This window comes from Anser anser (genome assembly GCF_964211835.1).
Source record: "Anser anser genome assembly, chromosome: 15".
NCBI lineage: Eukaryota > Metazoa > Chordata > Aves > Anseriformes > Anatidae > Anser > Anser anser.
The window spans coordinates 116,884-135,597 of record NC_139736.1 but is presented as its reverse complement, the minus strand read 5'-3'; the positions used below and the strand labels follow the sequence as shown (position 1 = coordinate 135,597).

Below are 18,714 nucleotides of genomic sequence, written 5' to 3'. Positions count from 1 at the left end.
GCTCCCCGATCCTCCAATCAGAGCCCCGGCCGTGCACAGTGGGCGGGGCCGTGCCAGGCTCGAGCGCGTCCCGGGGCGGGCGCAGCCTGCCACACCCGCCTGGGCCGCCTGCGCCAGACCGGACGGTTTTAGGGCACGGGTGGCTCTCGGCGCCTGAGGTAAAAACCCGCTCAGTTTCTCGACGGGGGCTTGTAGAAGCCGAGGGGCACGAGGAAGAGAGGGCTTGAGAGAGTCGCGCTGCTCTCCCCGCCGCCCTCCCCGCTCAGGCGTTGTTCCGGTAACCTCCGGGTCCTGTGTCACGAGGATGCGCAAGGCGCGGCGGACGGCTCGCAGGCAGGGTCACACCGCGCCGGCGCAGCGGCACGGACGGGTCGGACGGAGGGACAAACCTCGCCGCTGCGCTGCGCACCGAGGAGAGAGGGAGGGAAACTCCGGACCAGAGACAAAGGGGGGGAGCCGAGTCGGGAACATCCGGGTCACTCGCTGCTGCCTCGATCCGGGACACGCGCGGGTGCCGCGGCCGATCACGGTGAGGCCTGGCCGGGCGAGGGGCCTGGGGCGGCGGGGCCTGGCGCGGCGCGGAGGCGGCCGCGGGCCCTGGGAGAGCGCGGCCTGGGCGGGCGCTCCCCGCCTTCGGCGCAGCCGGACGGGCAGCCGCGGCGCGTGCGGGCCTGGCGGTTCGTGGCGCGGCCGCGCGGCCGGGCCCGCCGGCGCATCGCTGCGAGCTCCGCGTCCCCCGCTGCCCTGCGGCCCGCTCGGGGAGCTCTCGATCGCTCCGGGATGCGGTCAGCGAGGGGGCTCCAGGCACCGCCGGGCCCGCGCGGAGCGGTCCCCGCCCCGACAGCCGCTTGCCCGGGAGCCCGCGGGCGGGCTCCGGAGCGCCCCGTGCAGGCCTCGGACGCTGCCCTGGCCTCCTGTGCTCGCGGTAGCAGGGGCCCTCGGTGGGGGCAGGCGCCGCTCGGCCCTGCCGCGGCTCCTCTGGGCGAAGTCCCCGGCCGGGCTGTTACCGAGCCGTCCTGCCGCGCGGCTCCTTTTGTTGTTCTTGCGCCTTTAGTAGCCGTTCGGACTAGTGCCGCCTCTTTTACCTTTCTCCCTGCGGCAGGCAGGAGGAGATTTTCTGTATCAGCCTAGAGCTGGTGGCGTGCGTTGATTAAGCTTCATCCCTTGGTTTCCTCGGCCCTTCTGAAAAGTTAAGGGTGTCCGGTTTGGGGGCAGACTGTTCCAATATAGGATTTCTTCCAGTGTCTGCGTGCAGTCGGTAAAGTGAAAGTGAGAGGCTAGCAATCTTAATAATTTTTGTTTGTTTGGATAGAATAAGAACTAAGAACGTATTCTTCATTATTTAGGGACTTGTCATGTGTCATACTCATGGGTTGTTACTGGGGCACAGGAACACTGTTCTGTGTAAGACTTGCTTTTTCTGTTTAGAAGTAGGTTCTTCTCTCGCACACGTGACCCCACATACACACCTGAAGATAGAGATGGCTAAGTGTTTTGGTTTTGTTTGCTTCATTTTTCCAAAACAGGTAGTAGTAACAGCAGCAGAGGTAAGCTTCTGAGTAAACTTGGAAGCTTCTGGCAATTTTCTAAGGAGTTGATAGCAGTAAAAGGAGCATTGCCACTTCTTAATCCTGGTGTATGTGTGGAGGTGAGTAAAACCAAATAAAACGTGAAGAGCGGCCTCTTACATTTGTGTGGCAAGATAGAGTTGATAAATTTCCTCTGGTTTAGAAATTCATATTCTTTCCAGTGATGTAGCTGTTCAGTATTCTGGGACTTCAGTTCTGCTTGTTCCTAGTAAATTCCTTAGGTGAAGAAGAAAGCAAATCAGTTGTGATATTCCAAATTAAAGAAAACTAAGAGCCTTTAAAGAGGTAAGTTTCTACAGATATTTGGGCAAAATCCTTTCAAAGGGGGGGGGATGTACATAAGTAATTGAGGAAGATAAAAATAACAGTGGAACTATTAAACACGAAGATATTCTAACACCCAGTTAGTACTGTACTCCTTCCTGCTGCACCATAATTTGTGAGACCAAAATATATATATAACAAGATGATCGATCTATGTTTGTCCTCTGTCAAGCTACAGCAGAGCTGAAGTTTGCATAAGATATATAGTGTGTTTTTTTTCTTTTTTACTGAATTGCTGCTGGAGTGTATGTATTGACAATTCGTTATTGGATTGATTTGCTTTAGAGCGGACTGTTAACTAATGGGATCTCCATTTTTGAAATAGTCTTTCAGTCTCTGTTTTCTCTTGTACTCGTACTTGGTAAGTTTGTGACGAGAGGCTTTAGATGCTTCTCTGCTCTTGTCAGGGTTAACTGACGCCTGTGGGACTTTTCGAAGAGGTTTGCCAGGCACTGACCTATTACATGTAAGATACGCTGATATTTGTCAGAAAGAAGGTGACAAGTTCTATGATTAATAGTTTGCTCTTCCACATTGTTTTGTGCTGGCAGTTCTTTGCAGTCTTAGAGTATGTAATTCAGGAGAAAAGCTGTGAAACTTCGTGAGATGACAAGATGACAGAAAAACTAGACTTCCAATTCAGGATTTCTTTTTAAATGAAAAGAGAAGGTTAGAACCATATCATGTTTACTTGCACAATGCAGACAATAAGTCTGTAGCATTCTCTACCCAAAGATGGCGATTCTAATTATTTTAGACCTTTCTAAGACATTGCAACAACAGCTGTGCAGAAGAGAGACCCCAGGTAGGCATTTCTCCATACTAAGTAGGATAAATATATGCACTTGGAATTTAACCTGAAAACATAAATGCTTATCTCTGTCAAGCATTTCTTAAGATATTGTAGTTAATCACATTTGAATCATTAATAAACTGTTCAGTTTTGGACACTGAAGTCCTGAACTTTAAAGTCATGGGTTCCACTTGGTGTGAAGTAATGCAAATGAGTCTGAAATTTTCTTCATCTAAAATATGCTGTATGTTACAGTTCATAAATCCTGCTGTTGAAGTATTTAGACTTGGAGCCAAAATGTCTCTTACTATTACCTGTAACTAATTAGCTAGGCTGCAAAATAAGAGCTCTGAACTATTTTTACATGCCTCTTTTCTCCCTGTTTCCCTCCCTGTTCCTGTGTGAAATATATCCTGCTGTGAAATTGATAATCACACTTAATTTCTTGTGCAACTTTGGGGGGGGTTGGCGTGCACAGAGACATTGGCCTTTCAACTAAGGGAGTGAAAGGTAAACATTGAGAATGCAAAGGTACTACATTTGGGAAGGAAATGGTGTGTAAAACACCCTCTTCAAGGGGTTTTACGTCTTGAGGTACAGAAGAGTTAAAATAATACACTTGATCTTTTTGATTACAACAAAGTGTTTACATATAGAATCATTAAGGTTGGAAAAGATCTCCAAGATCATCTGGTCCAACCATCCCCCTACCACCAATATCATCCGCTAAACCATGTCCCGAAGTACCACATCAAACCTTTCCTTAAACACCCCCAAGGACGGTGACTCTACCACCTCCCTGGGCAACCCGTTCCAATACCCAGCTAGTCTGTCTGAGAAGAGATGTCTCCTAATTTCCAAACTGAACCTCCTCTGGTGCAACTTGAGGCTATTTCCTCTTGTCCTATCACTAAGTTGTCTGCGAAAGAAATGAACACTGAAAAAAATTGTGTGTTGTCTGATCGGTGTTTAATTAAGTCAAATGTCTCAAGATTTTGAAGGGTCTTTTATAGAACAGAAGAAATCCTTAAATTTACCAGGGCATGGTATAGTGCGTAACCGGTTGCAAAAGCAAGCAAGATACAGAGCTCAAACTCAGTTTCTTCTGCTGAAAAAAATTGATTGTCGTTGTTCTTTAGGACATACATGGCTTGTGCACTCTGAGAAGTTAGTATTTCCTTTCAGGTGCGCAACTAATTGTCTTTTAGTCACAGAAAAAACAATTTATATATTTGAAACCATCCTATAATATGTTTCCCTGCAGAAAAAGGTATCTGAGTTGCTAAACTGCCAAATATTTGAATGGTGTATAGGCACAACTGAGTTTTTCATATTATTATAGTGAAGTTAGTACAGTGGATCAGAAGGTGCTAACAGTACAGTTGAAAATGTCATATACTTAGTAGTTCATTTAAATTTGTTGTAAGGGTATGAACTCATGCAATAAAATTACTCCCTTTAGAATTTGGCCGAGGGAGAAGTGTGTTTTTTTTTTGTTTGTTCTGATGATATCTCCAGTGGCCCCATTTCTGCTTGTGAATGGCAAGTGGTATGTACAGTTTTAGTGTTGACTAGATTCCACAAATCTTCTGACAAGACCAAGATTCAGATGCATGTATTGGGAATATTAGGTGGAATGCAGATTTTTTTTTTTCCTCATGCTTACTGCGTGGAGTGTTAATGGTATTTCTTAAAAATGCTTTAATTTTAATTAAAATTAATTTAATTTTAATTAAATTCTAGCAGAAATTGTATTGCTAGCTGGAAGCTGAAATAATGGGTTATAGTCATCCAAGCAAAACCCACTTTGGGGAAGAAAAAAGTGGAAGGGAGGTGTTTCTTAAGGTCTTGTAGTTGAGGCGTCTGTGCTGCTAAGCCACTCTTGATGATGTGTAAGTACTTAAACTGGGAGCCTACTGTATTCTAATCTTCAAAGGGTATCGCAGATGTGCATGAGTAGTAAAGTGTGAGATTTTAAAGCAAGGACCTTTTTGAGCTACTGTTCATATGGTCAAGAACTCTACATATGCAACAGTCCTGTTGTATTGATAATTCTTAATCAGTGTTTCTACGTTTGCTCTAATAGGGTGGTAGTATTTCTTTCACTAATTCTGTAAGCTTGGTTAGTGGAAGGACACTACTCTTCTGGTGGTTGTATGGAGAAGTCAGGCCAACTGCTCTAAAACTCTACAGCTACTGATCGTTAACTCTAAAACGGGTAGAAGTGCAGTAGGAAGGAGGATTAGAAACCTTCATCGGATTTTTTTGACCATGTGGAATCCTCCCCGAAATTGAGAGTGCCACTCTATTGCAATCATCATGTATAGAACTGTTCTTGTGTCATCTGTAGTAGTGACCTGTGCTGTACGTGTTTCTTCAGCAGTCTTGGTCACTGTGTGCTTGGCTGTAAAGAAGGCGGTGAAGATGCTGAAGGGTTATTTGGTTTATACAGGAGCTAAGGACCTGTCTTGAGGAATCAGTGGGCCACTGACTCTTCCCCAGTTGATTTCTGTCTTGCTGTCTGTTCCTGCTGCTTTTTACAAGTCGTATAACGTGTACGACACAACAGTAAAACTGAGATGATGTTAATAAATTCTGTGCCTATGTTGCTTTTGTGTAGAACTCTGGCTTTTAGCATAGACTTGGTCTAAAATTGAAATTTCTTATTCTCCTGTTTGCCAGAAATAGGAGCAGTGCAGGCGTTTGTCTACAGAAGAAAGCCATAACTTTTGTGATATAGTAAGGAGGTAGTTATGCATTTGTCAGTCACGAGTAGGAAATGTGAGCCCTTTTCCCATTAATAAGTGTTACTGTTGTCAAGCTACTGTCAAAGTCATCTTGAAAACATGGTTCAAATATTATGCCTACCTTGTATTTTAAACTCTGTCAAGTCCAGTAACTAAGAGGTTGTTGTTGTTGGGGGGGTGGGGAGGGGAGTCAATATTATTCACAATGTTAATATCTGCAGAATGTGCAAAAACAAAGGAATTCTGGAGTGATCAGAGCTCTTAAAGAGAACATAATGTGTTATTTACATTGTAAATAAAAGATTATACTAAAAGCAATCATTTTTGTTTTAGAGGGACTCTAAATATGTCTGGCATAGCTCTCAGTAGACTTGCACAGGAGAGAAAAGCCTGGAGAAAAGATCATCCATTTGTAAGTATATATGAATTCTGTTAACTTTCTGACTTCTGCTGCTGTTTTCATGTTATGATGATTTCTTTCCCTGATGCGTTAATTTTTAAATAAGCTCCTTAAAACTATGTTGTGCACAAAGAAACAACTCTGTGTAAAGAGCAAATGTGTCATAAAGTATTCTAAGTTTCTTCTGAAATTCTTTTTTTTTTTCCCTTGCCTTTTTTCAGGGATTTGTAGCAGTACCTACAAAAAATCCAGACGGCACGATGAATCTAATGAACTGGGAGTGTGCTATTCCAGGAAAGAAGGGGGTAAGACTTACTGTTGTCCTAACATTTTGTTTATGCTGAAGACTGTCATAAGCCTGCTGGTGTATTATGCTGAGGACTATAGGAATATAACTTACACATAGTTTAACGTAAATGCTTGGATCATGCTGTAGGACAAAATACACCATGAGTCTGTTCAGCTGTTGGCAGTGATCACCTTAAGAAACAAATTCTTCAGAGGAATGTGTAAGAATCCTGAGTGGAGCACACTTGAGATAAACAATGGTTTAAACGCTAAAGCAATGATTGCTTCTGCTGGTTAACAGCCAGTACCTTTTTCACCTGGTAAATAGTGAGATTCTTCAGTCCTACAAAAGTGCTGCACAGTAGCACCGTTTTCAACTTTTTGAATTTCATGGAAAATAATAGTTGCTAGCATGAAAACTAAATGTCTTCAATTCTATGGAGTCTTCCCATTTTATATTAGGGAAATAAGAATAGAATTTTCTAAAATAGTTTCTTTTGATCTGATTTCATTTGTGCTTCTCCTAAAAATAAATAGTCCTGAACTTTTTTTCTTGCCCTTGTTATTTTAATCACTTTGGTCTGGTTCTAGGGGGTGGGACTAACACAAACCTTTATGTGGAGATGATCGTTAATGCTTGAGGCTTTTTTGGTTTGTACAGTACCAGTATAACTTAATCTGAGCAGGATTTTTTTTCCTTTTTTTTTTTTCTTTTACCAGTTATTTAGTAAGGAGACATTCTTGAATTCACTGGATGCATTTCCATCTTCTGGGATAATGCTATTAATTACTTTATTTTCATTCTTTTGCATCTTTGGTGTCTTGCATTGGATGTATGAGGACTGTTGCTTTGCCTGGTCCGCTACTACTACTTGCTGGCTTGCTTATGTTCCCTTAAGATCTCCTTTCTTTGTTACCAAAACATGCAGATTCCATACTATTGCCTCAAGTAGTTTAATGCTGAACATGATATTACTGCTAAGGATATAACTTAGCTCAATAAGTTGATAGATGTCTGCGTAACAGATACCTGCTTTTTTGTTTGACTCTCCAAAAATGCCCACCTCAAGTTAGTTCTTGAAGTACCTAAAAAAAAAAAATAAATAAAACTTAGCAGTATAAGTATAAGGAAAACCTCATTCCATTGTGTTCTGCTAAAACAAGACTATTCCTCATAGTGGCTAGTTATGTACCTTATGTCACCTTTAAATACTTACAAAAGCTTATGGCACGAAAATTTTACATGCTAATGTTTTGAAGCTTCGTAAACTGCAAAAAAGTAAACAAAACCCTTAAAGGCAACTTCTTGCCTCCTAGGAAATGCCTTCCCCTAGGAATATATCAGTTAGATTCATGTAATTTCTGATAGGGATCTAATTTAAAAAAAAAAAGGGGGGGGGGCTTTTACTCCAGTGAAAATGTCATTTCTTCAGCAAGAAGCAGTATACACTGCTCATCTCTACCAGGAAAAAAACAGTTGCTGTATATTGCCTTTCTGTTTGGAGGCACACTGTACTGCAGCTGATTCCCCTCAGACAACAGAATGGATGAAACCACCATTATGCTTTCTCATCAGCCAGATGAAAAATTGTAGTGGTGTTAGTGCTAGGTTGGAGATCTCCATTCACTCTCTTTTTTTTTTTGACAGCAAAGCACTTCTACTTAGAATCTGACTTGAAGATAACATCTGTAACCCATCCAGTAATGCAGGAAGATCTAGATGATACTGCTGTCATGTTGTTATTTTAGTATGGCCTTTGAGTATCTGCTATCTTAGAGCTGTCAGGTGTGTTGCTCCATCAGAAAGGCAGTCAGCTTGTTTGTTGACTGTCTGTTCTTGTGTTCTAGTTGAACTGTTTATGAAAAGCCACTTATCTTTTCTCAAGACTGATTGAGAGGGCTTTAAACTAGGATCAGTGGGGGAGGGGGATACAATTAGGACCACTGAGATTAAGCGAAGGGATAAGGCACTGTCTGAGGGTGGCATGGCTAATGGGAGTATCTGTGCTGCTCTGGGGAGCACTACAGGTTCAGGAGCACATCTGAAATGCTTTTATACCAACACATGCAATATGAGGAACAAACAGGATGAACTGGAAGCTTTGGTCCTTTTCTGGAGTATGATATCGTTGGTGTTAGTGGGACTTAATGGGATGTGTCCCATGACTGGTGTGCTGGGATGGAGAGCTATTGGTTGTTACAGATGGACAGGCAGGGCAGGCGAGGTGGATGTGTTGCATTTGTTGTAGGGGAGAGATTAGGCCCTCGTCTTTAGAGATGATTCCATAGAGAGGCTCTGGGTGATTATTAAGAGGACTGATAGCAAAGCAGATATTGTCATGGGTGTCTGTTTACCGAGGATGATGGCACAGATGAGCTATTTTTTCAGGTAGTTAGAGGAACATCTGGATTGGTTGCCCTCATCCTTATGGGACGCTTCAACTTCCAATACATAAACTGGAAATGTCATATTACCGTGACAAATAAGTCTGGAAAACTCCTGAAGCATGCTAAAGATGACTTCCTGTCACAAGTACTGAGGGAGCCAACTAGCCTTCCTGGATCTGTTCCTTAAGAATAGGAAAGGCCTTGTAGGAGATGTGTGGTAGATGGCTGTCTTGTGCACAATGATCGTGAAATAGTTGAATTGAAAATTTTGGTATAAGAAGAAGAAAGGTCTGAAGAGTTGCCACCCTGGACTTTAAGAAAGGAAACTTTAAGCTTGTCAGGGAACTACTTAACAGTGTCCCCTTGGAATCGACTCTAGAGTTTAGGGGTCCATGAGAGCTGGTTGCTTTTCAAGAACTACCTTTTATAGACTCAGGAACAGGCAGTCCCACTGTGCCACAAGATGAGTAAAAATGGGTCAGAAGACAAGCCTGGCTGAACAGGGAACTCTTCCTGGATCTTGGGCAGAAAAAGAAAATATGACCTGGAAACAAGGTCTGGCTTCACAGGGAGAACACAGAGATGCAGTTCACATCTGCAGGGAGAAAACAAGAAAAGCTAAAGCTCAGCATGAGCTTCTGCTGGCCAGAGTGGTGTCATACCAAAAAAAAAAAAACAAAAAAAAAAAACTCTTCAGAGTACGTCAACAGCAAGAAGAGGTTAAAGGTAAATGCTGGGTTCTGCACTTGAGGTGGAGTAATGCTGGACATGGGTACGGGCTGGGAGATGAGTGGAGAGCAGCTGTGCAGAAAGGGATCTGGGGGTGCTGATGACAGCAGGCTCCACATGAACCAGCAGCGTGCCGCGGCAGCCAAGAGGGCAAACTGCATGTTGGCGTGCATTAAACGCAGCATAGCCAGGTGGTCAGAGGAGGTGATTCTCCTGCGTTTAGTGTTGGTGTGGCTTCACCTTGGATATTGCATACAGTTTTGGGCTCCACAATATAAAAATGATACTAAGATACTTGAAAGCATCCCGAGGAGGGCAACAAAGCTGTTAAAAGGGCTGTGAGGAGAGTTTGAAGACACTTGGTTGTCTAGTCTAGAGAAAAGTTGGTTTAGAGACAACCTTGTTGCTCTCTGCAGCTTCCTGAGGACAGGAGGTGCAGGTCTCTTCTCCCTGGGAACTGGCAAGGACACATGTGAACGGCACAGAGCTGTGCCAGGGCAGCATCAGACTGGGCATTAAAAAACGTTTTTGTCATGAGGGTGGTCAAACTGTGCAACAGGCTTCCTGGAGGGGTGGTTGTTGCCCCGTGCTTGTCAGCGTTCAAGAGGCATTTGGACAGTGCCCTCAATGTGCTTTAACTTTAGTTTAGCCCTGAAATGGTCAGGCAGATGGATTTGACCTTTGTAGGTTTCTTTCAACTGAACTTGTCTGTTGTAAGACTGGAAGCAAACAAAATAAAAGTTTATCCTTTCTAGTCTTCTAAAAAACTGACAGGTTGGTCTCTTCTGAGAAGTTAGGAGACTAGATATTACCAGTTGATGACAACTGACTGTTCAGAACAATTCCTTTAAATACATCAAATGTAATCGAACCCATTCACTTCTAAAAAACAGCTTCCTTAGTATTCTCTAACACTTTTTTTTTTTTCCCATTCTAGCTCAAATCTTTACATTTTTGTTGTTACTTACTGTGCAGAGCTCTCCTTTTCTTCCCCAGGAAAAAGCATATAATTCAGGTAGGGAAGAATTAGGTATTTCCTCCTAAGGTGGTCTTCAGTCATACCTGTCTGTACCTGAGGCTGAGATTTAATCTTTAAAACTGATAAGATGCAAGACCATCTTGATTCCAGTTTGCCTGTAAAGGACAACCCAGCATGTACTTCCCTTTCAGTGATCCGATAGCAAGGGCAGTTTCTGGAGAAATGGTCTGAATTTTACATTTATAAAAAACTTTTCTGTATATCTACACTTCTTACCAGAAAACAGTTTGTCAGTAAAGGGCTTTTCTCCTTTTTTCCAAGTAAGATGACAAGGAATGACATATTTGAGATGTGCTTTTTGTTTTTTCCTAGGTGTTTTTAGTTTCTTAGATGACCCTTCTGAGTAGTGCTGTTTTACTCAGTCATATGTGTAGCACAGAAATTGCTTTTTTGAAAGCTCTTGATTTCTGATAGCTTCTTGGAACTTCAGAAAAACGTAATCTGCAAAGCTACATGCTACCAAATGCAAGCAGATTAATTTAGACTAGTAAATCTCACGTTAATTGTAGCAATACTACAGTGCTCTCTATTTTTTTTGGCCACATTTTGTTGAGCAAATATATTGGCAAACTAGAAGCCATTTTTATTCAGCTGCTTAAAGGGTATATACGTACCCTATCTTCTCAGACTTGGTTTAAGTGGGCGTATAACGTCTCCCTTGTTACATGCATATAATTTAAAACTTTTAAGTATTCTGTTTCTTATATGCTATGACAATTTCTACTTGTATATGGAATCCAGTTTTTTTATCAAATCTATTGGTGTCTTAGTAACGCTTTGAGGCTGTGAAGAAGTGGAAAAGCATTTTTTTTTTTTTTTAAACTTCAACTCCTTGTGTCAGTGGGATAACTCATCTCAGTGTGGGCAGCGTACTATTGTATAGGACAGTTGTTTTCCACAAGTGTAGAAGAAACTGTCCTTTATGTTTTGGCTGAGTGTAGTCTTTTTTTTTCCACCCAAGTTTGACTTTTCCTTGCTGTAATCAAAACTCTACCTTAACTTCTTTTATAGACGCCATGGGAAGGAGGCTTATTTAAACTACGGATGCTTTTCAAGGATGACTACCCTTCTTCACCCCCAAAATGTAAGAAAAATGACAAATGTATGTCTAGTAGAACCATATTAAACTAGTCCATGAGGTTGTACGTAATGGTTGTGATTTCTTTGATTTTATTTTTCTTACTGACAATTTTTTGTTGTTTTTCCCCCCTTATCCCCTACTTTGCATTTAGAAAAATGTGACCAACTGAGCCAAGTGCTCGATATAACAGCATTGAGAAGAGGCGGGGCGGGGAATGCTGTCTGGGTTTCAAAGTTTGGCAAAAGCACCACTTGAAGTGTTCACTAGATCAACACTTTGGAAAGTAATAAGTAGGCACGGTTAGTCTAAATCCTTTGCGGGGGTGTTTAGAAGACTAACTTTACAGCAAGAAAGTGCCTAAGCTGAGAACTCGGGGAAGAAATACTTCCATGAACTATAACCTTTTCATCCATTTGCTCTAAATATAGAGCAAACAGATCTGTTATTTTTCCAAGATGACATATAGTGGATACTCAGATGTTTTTCCTGTTAGGATAAGGAATCTTCTAAAACTTACCTCAAACTTACCCACTTCAGAAATATGAAAACATTTCTTGCCTTGTCTAGTTTCTTGGTTCTTGATTTGGCTACCCTCTTAAATCAATGGAAATGCTTAAACATCTCTCTTTGACTGTCCTTCATTAGTGTTTCAGCTCTATCAGTCATCTTGGCTACCTGGGTTTGTTGCCACCTAAATACAAGTGGACACAAGAGGAAATACACCTTTTAACTATAAAAAGTTTAATTTGTGTGTAACTAGCATGCTCTGCAAGTGTTAAATGAATTGTCATGCCTTAAAATAATATGTATTTATGACTGGTAGGACTCATTACTAATGCTGCTTATGCATTCCTACTGAACTTCATTGAGCAGCTGATAAGCAAAACATACTTGTGATGTAAGATGGATTAGAAAATTGCACTAAAATAAATATTTTATGTACTGCTAAGCAAGTGTTCATTATATTACTTAAGATGGTAGCTGTTGCATTTAAGTTATGCATAGATTGAAGAAATGCCAGGTTATAGATTGTCGGAAGGAAAACTGCACCTCATCAATTGGTCTTGCAACTTAGACTTGGTTCTTGTTCAGTGCATGTTGGTTATACATAAAGCGAAACCGGGGGAAAATATGCTAGAAGCTTAGTCTTCTTTGTATGGAACGCAGTATCCTAAAGTGAGGGGGAAGTAGGTGAGTGAACAGCGTTATCTTTTCTTTATACAACAATATGTGTAGCTATGAATATAGGAAAGGTTTAAGAAGCTCTTTGTGAAGCTACTACAGACTGTCAATTTTCATTTCTAAATAAAGATACTGCTGGTCACAACAATACAGTTAAATTGCCTGGACTGATAACACAGTCATGATAGAGTACCTGCTTTAGGTACAAGTGAGCCAAGAAGCAAACTGTATTAATATCTCCAGAAATGTCCGCCTTTTTGGGCGGCGGGCGGGTGGGTGGGTTGGGGGGTGTAGAAGGGGAACAGGGTCAGAGAGAAGTGTGTTTCTTTGGCCAGTTCTTTACACTGATGGTTTAAACCAACTGTCTGATAATAGCCTTAGCTCTGCATGCAAGTAACTCTCTTTTTCTTCAGGTAAATTTGAACCACCATTATTCCACCCAAACGTGTATCCTTCAGGCACAGTGTGTCTCTCCATCTTAGAGGAGGACAAGGACTGGAGGCCAGCAATCACAATTAAACAGGTCATTAATTGTACATATGTGTATACTTAAGCTTCTTACTTGCTTTGCCTGCTTATCTTACAAGAATGTAAAATGTTCACTGTGTGTTTCTATAGTTGGTTTCTAAGAGTGTTTTTTTTCTATGTGGTACATCTATTAGTAATGACTGTGCCTGTGTTACATCTATACCTTCTTCCACAGATCTTGTTAGGAATACAAGAACTTCTAAATGAACCAAATATTCAAGACCCAGCTCAAGCAGAGGCTTACACAATTTACTGGTAAGTATCTTTGCGTGTCAGCTTGAAAGCTGCCATGTTACCTATAGCTGTCTATTGCTAATCGTTTAACGTGCAGATGTTTACAGGAATGATCAAGGGATTTTTCTTGCCTGCATGACTGTATCATGTGGAGATGCCTAGCTTATGCTAAGCTTAAGCAAAGCAGTAGCTTCACAGTTAATAGGCTAACGGAACTTTTAATAGCGTGACAGCAGCAGGAAAGTATGAAGACATTCAGTTGGACCGAGAGTTTCATCTTGGTTCTAGCCCAACATTAATTCCTTTACACTAAAGGCTACCTGAGGAGTAGTGATGAAGCATACTGACGTAATGAGACCGGTGATAAAGAGAAGGTTGATATTGGATTAGCTGACAAGTTCCACTGAAATAATTCATGCCTATCCCGTAATGTGTACCTATAAGCACTTGTGCCTGAAGGATGAAGAAGAGCTACTGTGATTGCTGTAAGGAACTTGTGGCATTTTGTGAAAATTCATGTTCAAAAAGAATAGTTTAAAAAGTACAGAAAGCTTGTAGCCTTAGAATCAAAATTTGTGAACTAAAACCTACTCTTTTTAGACTAATCTTAAAGTTTTCCTACCATTAAAAATGGATGACTGACTCATAATCTTTAAGGGAGCAACAAACTCTAAACAAATGCTTTTGGTACTGACAGCTACTGAAATAAGGACCAAGATGAGAATGCATGATTACCATTCTGGACAGAAGAACAAATTTTCAGGAGAGTGCCAAGTTTGGAAAAACAGCTTGCATATGTGAAGTCTCACAAAAATACCATGTCAAAATCTTCTGTTACAGGACCCTAGTGAAAAGGAAGCATAGGGCTGCAATTTAGTTGCAATGTAGTGTCTGCAGTTTAATTACAGACTTCACTCAAGGTTATTCTTCAGTATCTACTGAAGACTGGATGGGACTGCATGCAGGTGAAGGATGGATGGAAGGCTCCTTTGGGAGCAAGTAATGATGAGGCAGCTCCACCAATTTTTTTTTCGCCTCTAGAAAAAGACAGAATGGTCTGAGGAAATACGGTGCAGGAATAAGTGCGCTTTCATAAAAGTACATATAGGCTATGTCTCATCTTTATACTTTCCTTTGTGTATATATGTGAAACAATCTCTGCTGGTCTTGTTTCTGCTTTATTGCAGAGACTGCAAAGACAGGCTCTTGATTTTTACCTTGATGACTGGTTAGTGCTAATCAATACTGTTTTAAGCGTGCAGTAGTTCATAGGAAATAAAGACCAGTTTCCGTGTGCAGAAGCTTTAAGCTGACTTTGCTTTAAGGAGGGGAAAAAAAAAATGGGGCGGGTGGAAAGGTCATGTATAAGCTGCTGTTTGTTGTTGCACTAAGGCTTTCCAGATAGTAGTCAAGCACTGTGCTTCTAAACCTGTTTCTGTAGAAGCCACTCTCCAAAAGCAAGATCTGCTGAGTGTGATAAAATAAAAGCAATAACATTTTAAAACTTTTAATTCTGTAAGTGCTTCTAGGAAAAAAAATCTACCTCTATTGAGAATAAATTCTTATGCGTGTTTTGCAGTTTACTTCAGACGTGTACTCTGGCTTATCTTTTTTTGTCTTTGGACATGCATAGCATTTCAGCAGGTTACTGTATCTCTGCAGCCCGTAGTGTGACTCGTTGTTACTACTTAATGAGAAAGCAATTGTTAAAAGCAATTTCTTTTCGTTAAAAGAAATTTGTTAACAAAGGAAAATTGTGTACGCATCTGTAATTTGGGATGGTTAAATATTGGGGAGGGTGCAGCGTTGTTCAAGTATGTCTCTTAGTCAAGTTATCAAACTTCAAGGCTAAACTGTATACAAAATAATACTTAGACTTGTTCTCCTTCTCAGGATTGTTTTGGTGCTGTTGTGCTGTAACTTCAGCACTCCTAATGAGCTAAGCTACCTCCTCCTCTCCTGTAGGCATGCAGTCTACTAGGGAAGACATTGTTTTGTTTGGATACTCTGAGTGGGAGACTTAAGATCTAGGCTGTGTTTTCATCTGACAGTGCAGTATAATGTAAAGAAAAAATGTAGAATGAAGCTTGTAAATTTGTGTATAAAAAGAAGATTCTGTATCTTCAGACATTGGCAAAGCCTTTGTAGCTGAAAGTAGGTTAAGCTTTTACTGCAAGGCTGCCTGCAAAACCTAGTTGCTGTGAACTAACTTTGGCAAAAAAGTAATGGTAACAATTTTTTGTTTAGCTCTTGGTTGATGCTTCAGACAGCTAATACAAAGTATTTTGACAGCTAATGCATCGCTGTCAGTATTAGGTGTTAAATGCAAGTGAATGCTCTAGTAAGTTACTACCCTGTGTTGGCCTAAGTATAGAAAACAACAGTTGTCTTTTTTCTGTGTGCACAATGAGGCTTTATTGTACATAGTTCCTTGAAGTAGTAACAGTCAATCTGTAGCAAGTATGCAACCTGCAGTGAACTGTAGTGCTTTTTTTCAAAATGTGGACCCTCCCCCACCAAAGATTAGGAAAAACGTAACCCTCTGAGTCAGAGTCTGCAGAGAGAAAGGCTGAAACTGCCATTATCATTTTCCCCTTTCTTAAAGATTATCATTTTCCTCTTTCTTAAAGAGCACTTCCCTTCTCTCAAGACAGGTAAGATAAAGTTCAAAATCATATTCCACCAGCTGTTATTAAATTGATCTCACCAACCAGTTTATCCTATTGGAAAACTGGAATTTGTTAATGACCACAGGTGGAAACTGTTGATGAGTAAGAATGCTTGCAGGTAAAGGTATAGGTAAGGCATATTTCTCTCTCATGAGAGAAAGCAGGCACAAACCTGATGCATACAGATAGTTCAATCTGTATTTCATCTGTTGCCAAATGATTGGTATGGCATGAAGTTTGTGCAGTAACTAGTTAAACAGAACCTGACTTCCCTCCAAATGAAATTGTCGGAGTAATGTTCCAGGAAAGTCTTCAATGTATATATTATGGTGTTCAGTGAATTCCTATTTAATGCTTTTGTCTTCAGCAATGGCTTCATTTCACATTGAAAAGAAATGGAAGAAAAGTAACTTTGCAGTACGGTCTCTGATTTCTCAAGCTTTAATTGCCCTTTCTCTTTCTTCTTTTCAGCCAAAACAGAGTGGAATATGAAAAGAGGGTTCGAGCACAAGCCAAGAAGTTTGCACCATCATAAGCATCTGTCATGCAGCATCTTAAAAAGGAAGGGATTGGTTTGGCAAGAAATTGTTTACAAAACTTTTGCAAAATCTAATGTTGCTACGTACAATTAATATCCACTTAGGGGAGGGGGTTGTATGTGTGCCATTTTCCATATTCGCCACTTGTATACAGTTCTAAATTTGCTGAATTGCCCCCAGTTTTTTCATACAGGGTCTCTTCCTTCAGTCTTTTGTATTTTTGATTGTTATGTAAAACTTGCTTTTATTTTAATATTGATGTCAGTATTTCAACTGCTGTAAAATTATAAACTTTTATACTTCTATAAATTCACTAGTATCTTTAGTTACTTTGCTATCTGATGCAGGCATGCTTTAAAATGTTAGAACTATATTTAGCCTTTAGCTGGCTGTATGAGAAAAAAATCATGCCCTCCACCCCCTTCCCTCCCTGAATTTGTTTTTCTATCTTTCAGAAACTAGGTTGTTATTGCTTAAGAGCCTCTGAGATCCAAAGTCAGCCAGCATCCTTATTCTGCATCACTTCCTTTGTGTTTATATGGCGTTCTGTCTGTGTTGCTGTTTAGAGTAAATAAAATGTTTATATAAAGGGCTTTGTTTCATTATCTTCATTAAAATTAAGACTGCCATTTAAACTCTGAACACAAATCAGTTTTTAAGGTCTGTGATGCTGTACTTCTCAGATGTTGCCCTCATTTATTTTCTGCCTCTCTACCTCTGACACAAGTATGGTCTGTCTTTGGGCCCTAAATCATGATTACTCACAGCTATTCCACACACGAACAGTTCCTTAAACAGCGTATAGAATTGTGTGACTCGCTAGAGACCAATTGCTTACTATACATGATGGGATTGATATACTGGTATGACCACTTTAATATAAAATACCACGAGCATATTTTAACATGAACAATAATAGGAACTGTCCAGGGAATGTAAGGGGACCAATAGCATCTGGGGATTTTAAATACTTAATAATCAGAAATACCTCTGTGCCTTCTTCCATATGTCAATGTATATAGCTTTTAGGAAAAGGATGTGCTCTATGCAATTAGTTTCCTTCTGTAAAGAAAATCAGTTAAATTATGTAAGTTATTTTTCATGTATGTTAAGTTGATATGCCCTCTATTAAACTTGCACTCTTTTTTATTGTATTTTTTAGTCGGAATAATTCTGAAAAAAAAATGAAGTATGACGAGCTTTGTTCCATCTGAGCTGTAGCTTTTTCAGTGCTTCTTTTATTAAAAACTGGTTACTACTAGAGACTTGAGTTATCTGAAGTGTGATACAGCCCTTCTTTTAGATCTGCTGTATTTGTTTGCATCTGATTGTGAGAGCTCTGTAAAATGAAAGCACTCCCTCAAATGAGAGTAGTTAGCACACTCTTGTTATTCTCGGTCCTTTAAAAAAAATGCAGGATTGCTTCCTTTTCGCTATCTAGAAGTCCTTGTTGCAACATCTCATTTGGGAAACTGGGGTGGGAGAGTTGAGGAACTGCTAAAGGAAAAGATTCCGTGTTAGGTTTATTGACTTGAACTTCTTTTTGAAGGGAAACAGAATATTTGTACTACTAAAACTGGTGATGTAACTCTCAATTGCATCATCCAGGAGAGCTAGAATTTCATCTGTAGTAAGTTAACAGGTGAAAATCTTGCTGTGGCTTGAAGAAGTTGCATATGCAAAGGTAATATGGACTGTATATCCAATTCTGCTGAAGCATTTATGGAGTTTAGGTTTAAAATCTTGAACCTAAGATTAAGTTCCACTTGGGTGCTGGATACTCAGAAGAGCATTCTATTTAAATGTACAGAAACCAGGATACATCTGCTAACAGCTCCACTTTGACTATATAAATAGGCAAGCATATGGAGAAGTGAACAGAGATACCAGTGCTAATTTGAGTCTCTTACTCAGGCCTTTAAGGGTCAATGTACATTTGTGACTAAGAGCTATTTCAAGTAATGCAAATGCAGCCAGATAGCGTGTTCAACAATACTATCTGAAATTTTATGGTGAAGTTATGAATATGAAATGTTCAAGTGTATGTTGCTTGGGACTGCTTATAGCTGAGTAAATTAAAAACTAACGATGTTACTGAAAAGACATACTGAGGTTTTAAAACAATTCGAGGAAGCATTTTTCCTTTTAGGTGTTTTGTTTACCCTAAACTAGATGAATGTATAT

At 40.5% G+C, this 18,714-nt stretch overlaps 1 protein-coding gene across 9 annotated transcripts; it reads left to right on the top strand.

The window, feature by feature from the left end:
- Nucleotides 1-23: 23 nt before the first annotated feature.
- UBE2I (ubiquitin conjugating enzyme E2 I) lies at nt 24-17,119 on the top strand. 9 transcript variants are annotated; one of them, XM_083800576.1, is made up of 10 exons: nt 390-529; nt 1,527-1,648; nt 1,751-1,874; nt 5,787-5,865; nt 6,075-6,158; nt 10,196-10,273; nt 11,309-11,381; nt 12,974-13,083; nt 13,264-13,343; nt 16,463-17,119. In XM_083800576.1, exons 4-10 carry the CDS (start codon nt 5,800-5,802, stop codon nt 16,524-16,526), a joined length of 555 nt encoding a protein of 184 aa, XP_083656702.1. In that variant the 5' UTR covers nt 390-529; nt 1,527-1,648; nt 1,751-1,874; nt 5,787-5,799; the 3' UTR covers nt 16,527-17,119. The 9 variants fall into 9 exon arrangements, with proteins under 9 accessions (XP_083656699.1, XP_083656704.1, XP_083656701.1 ...); XM_083800574.1 differs by lacking the exon at nt 1,751-1,874 and having other exon boundaries at nt 374-529; XM_083800573.1 differs by lacking the exons at nt 390-529; nt 1,527-1,648; nt 1,751-1,874 and adding an exon at nt 24-158.
- Nucleotides 17,120-18,714: the final 1,595 nt, after the last annotated feature.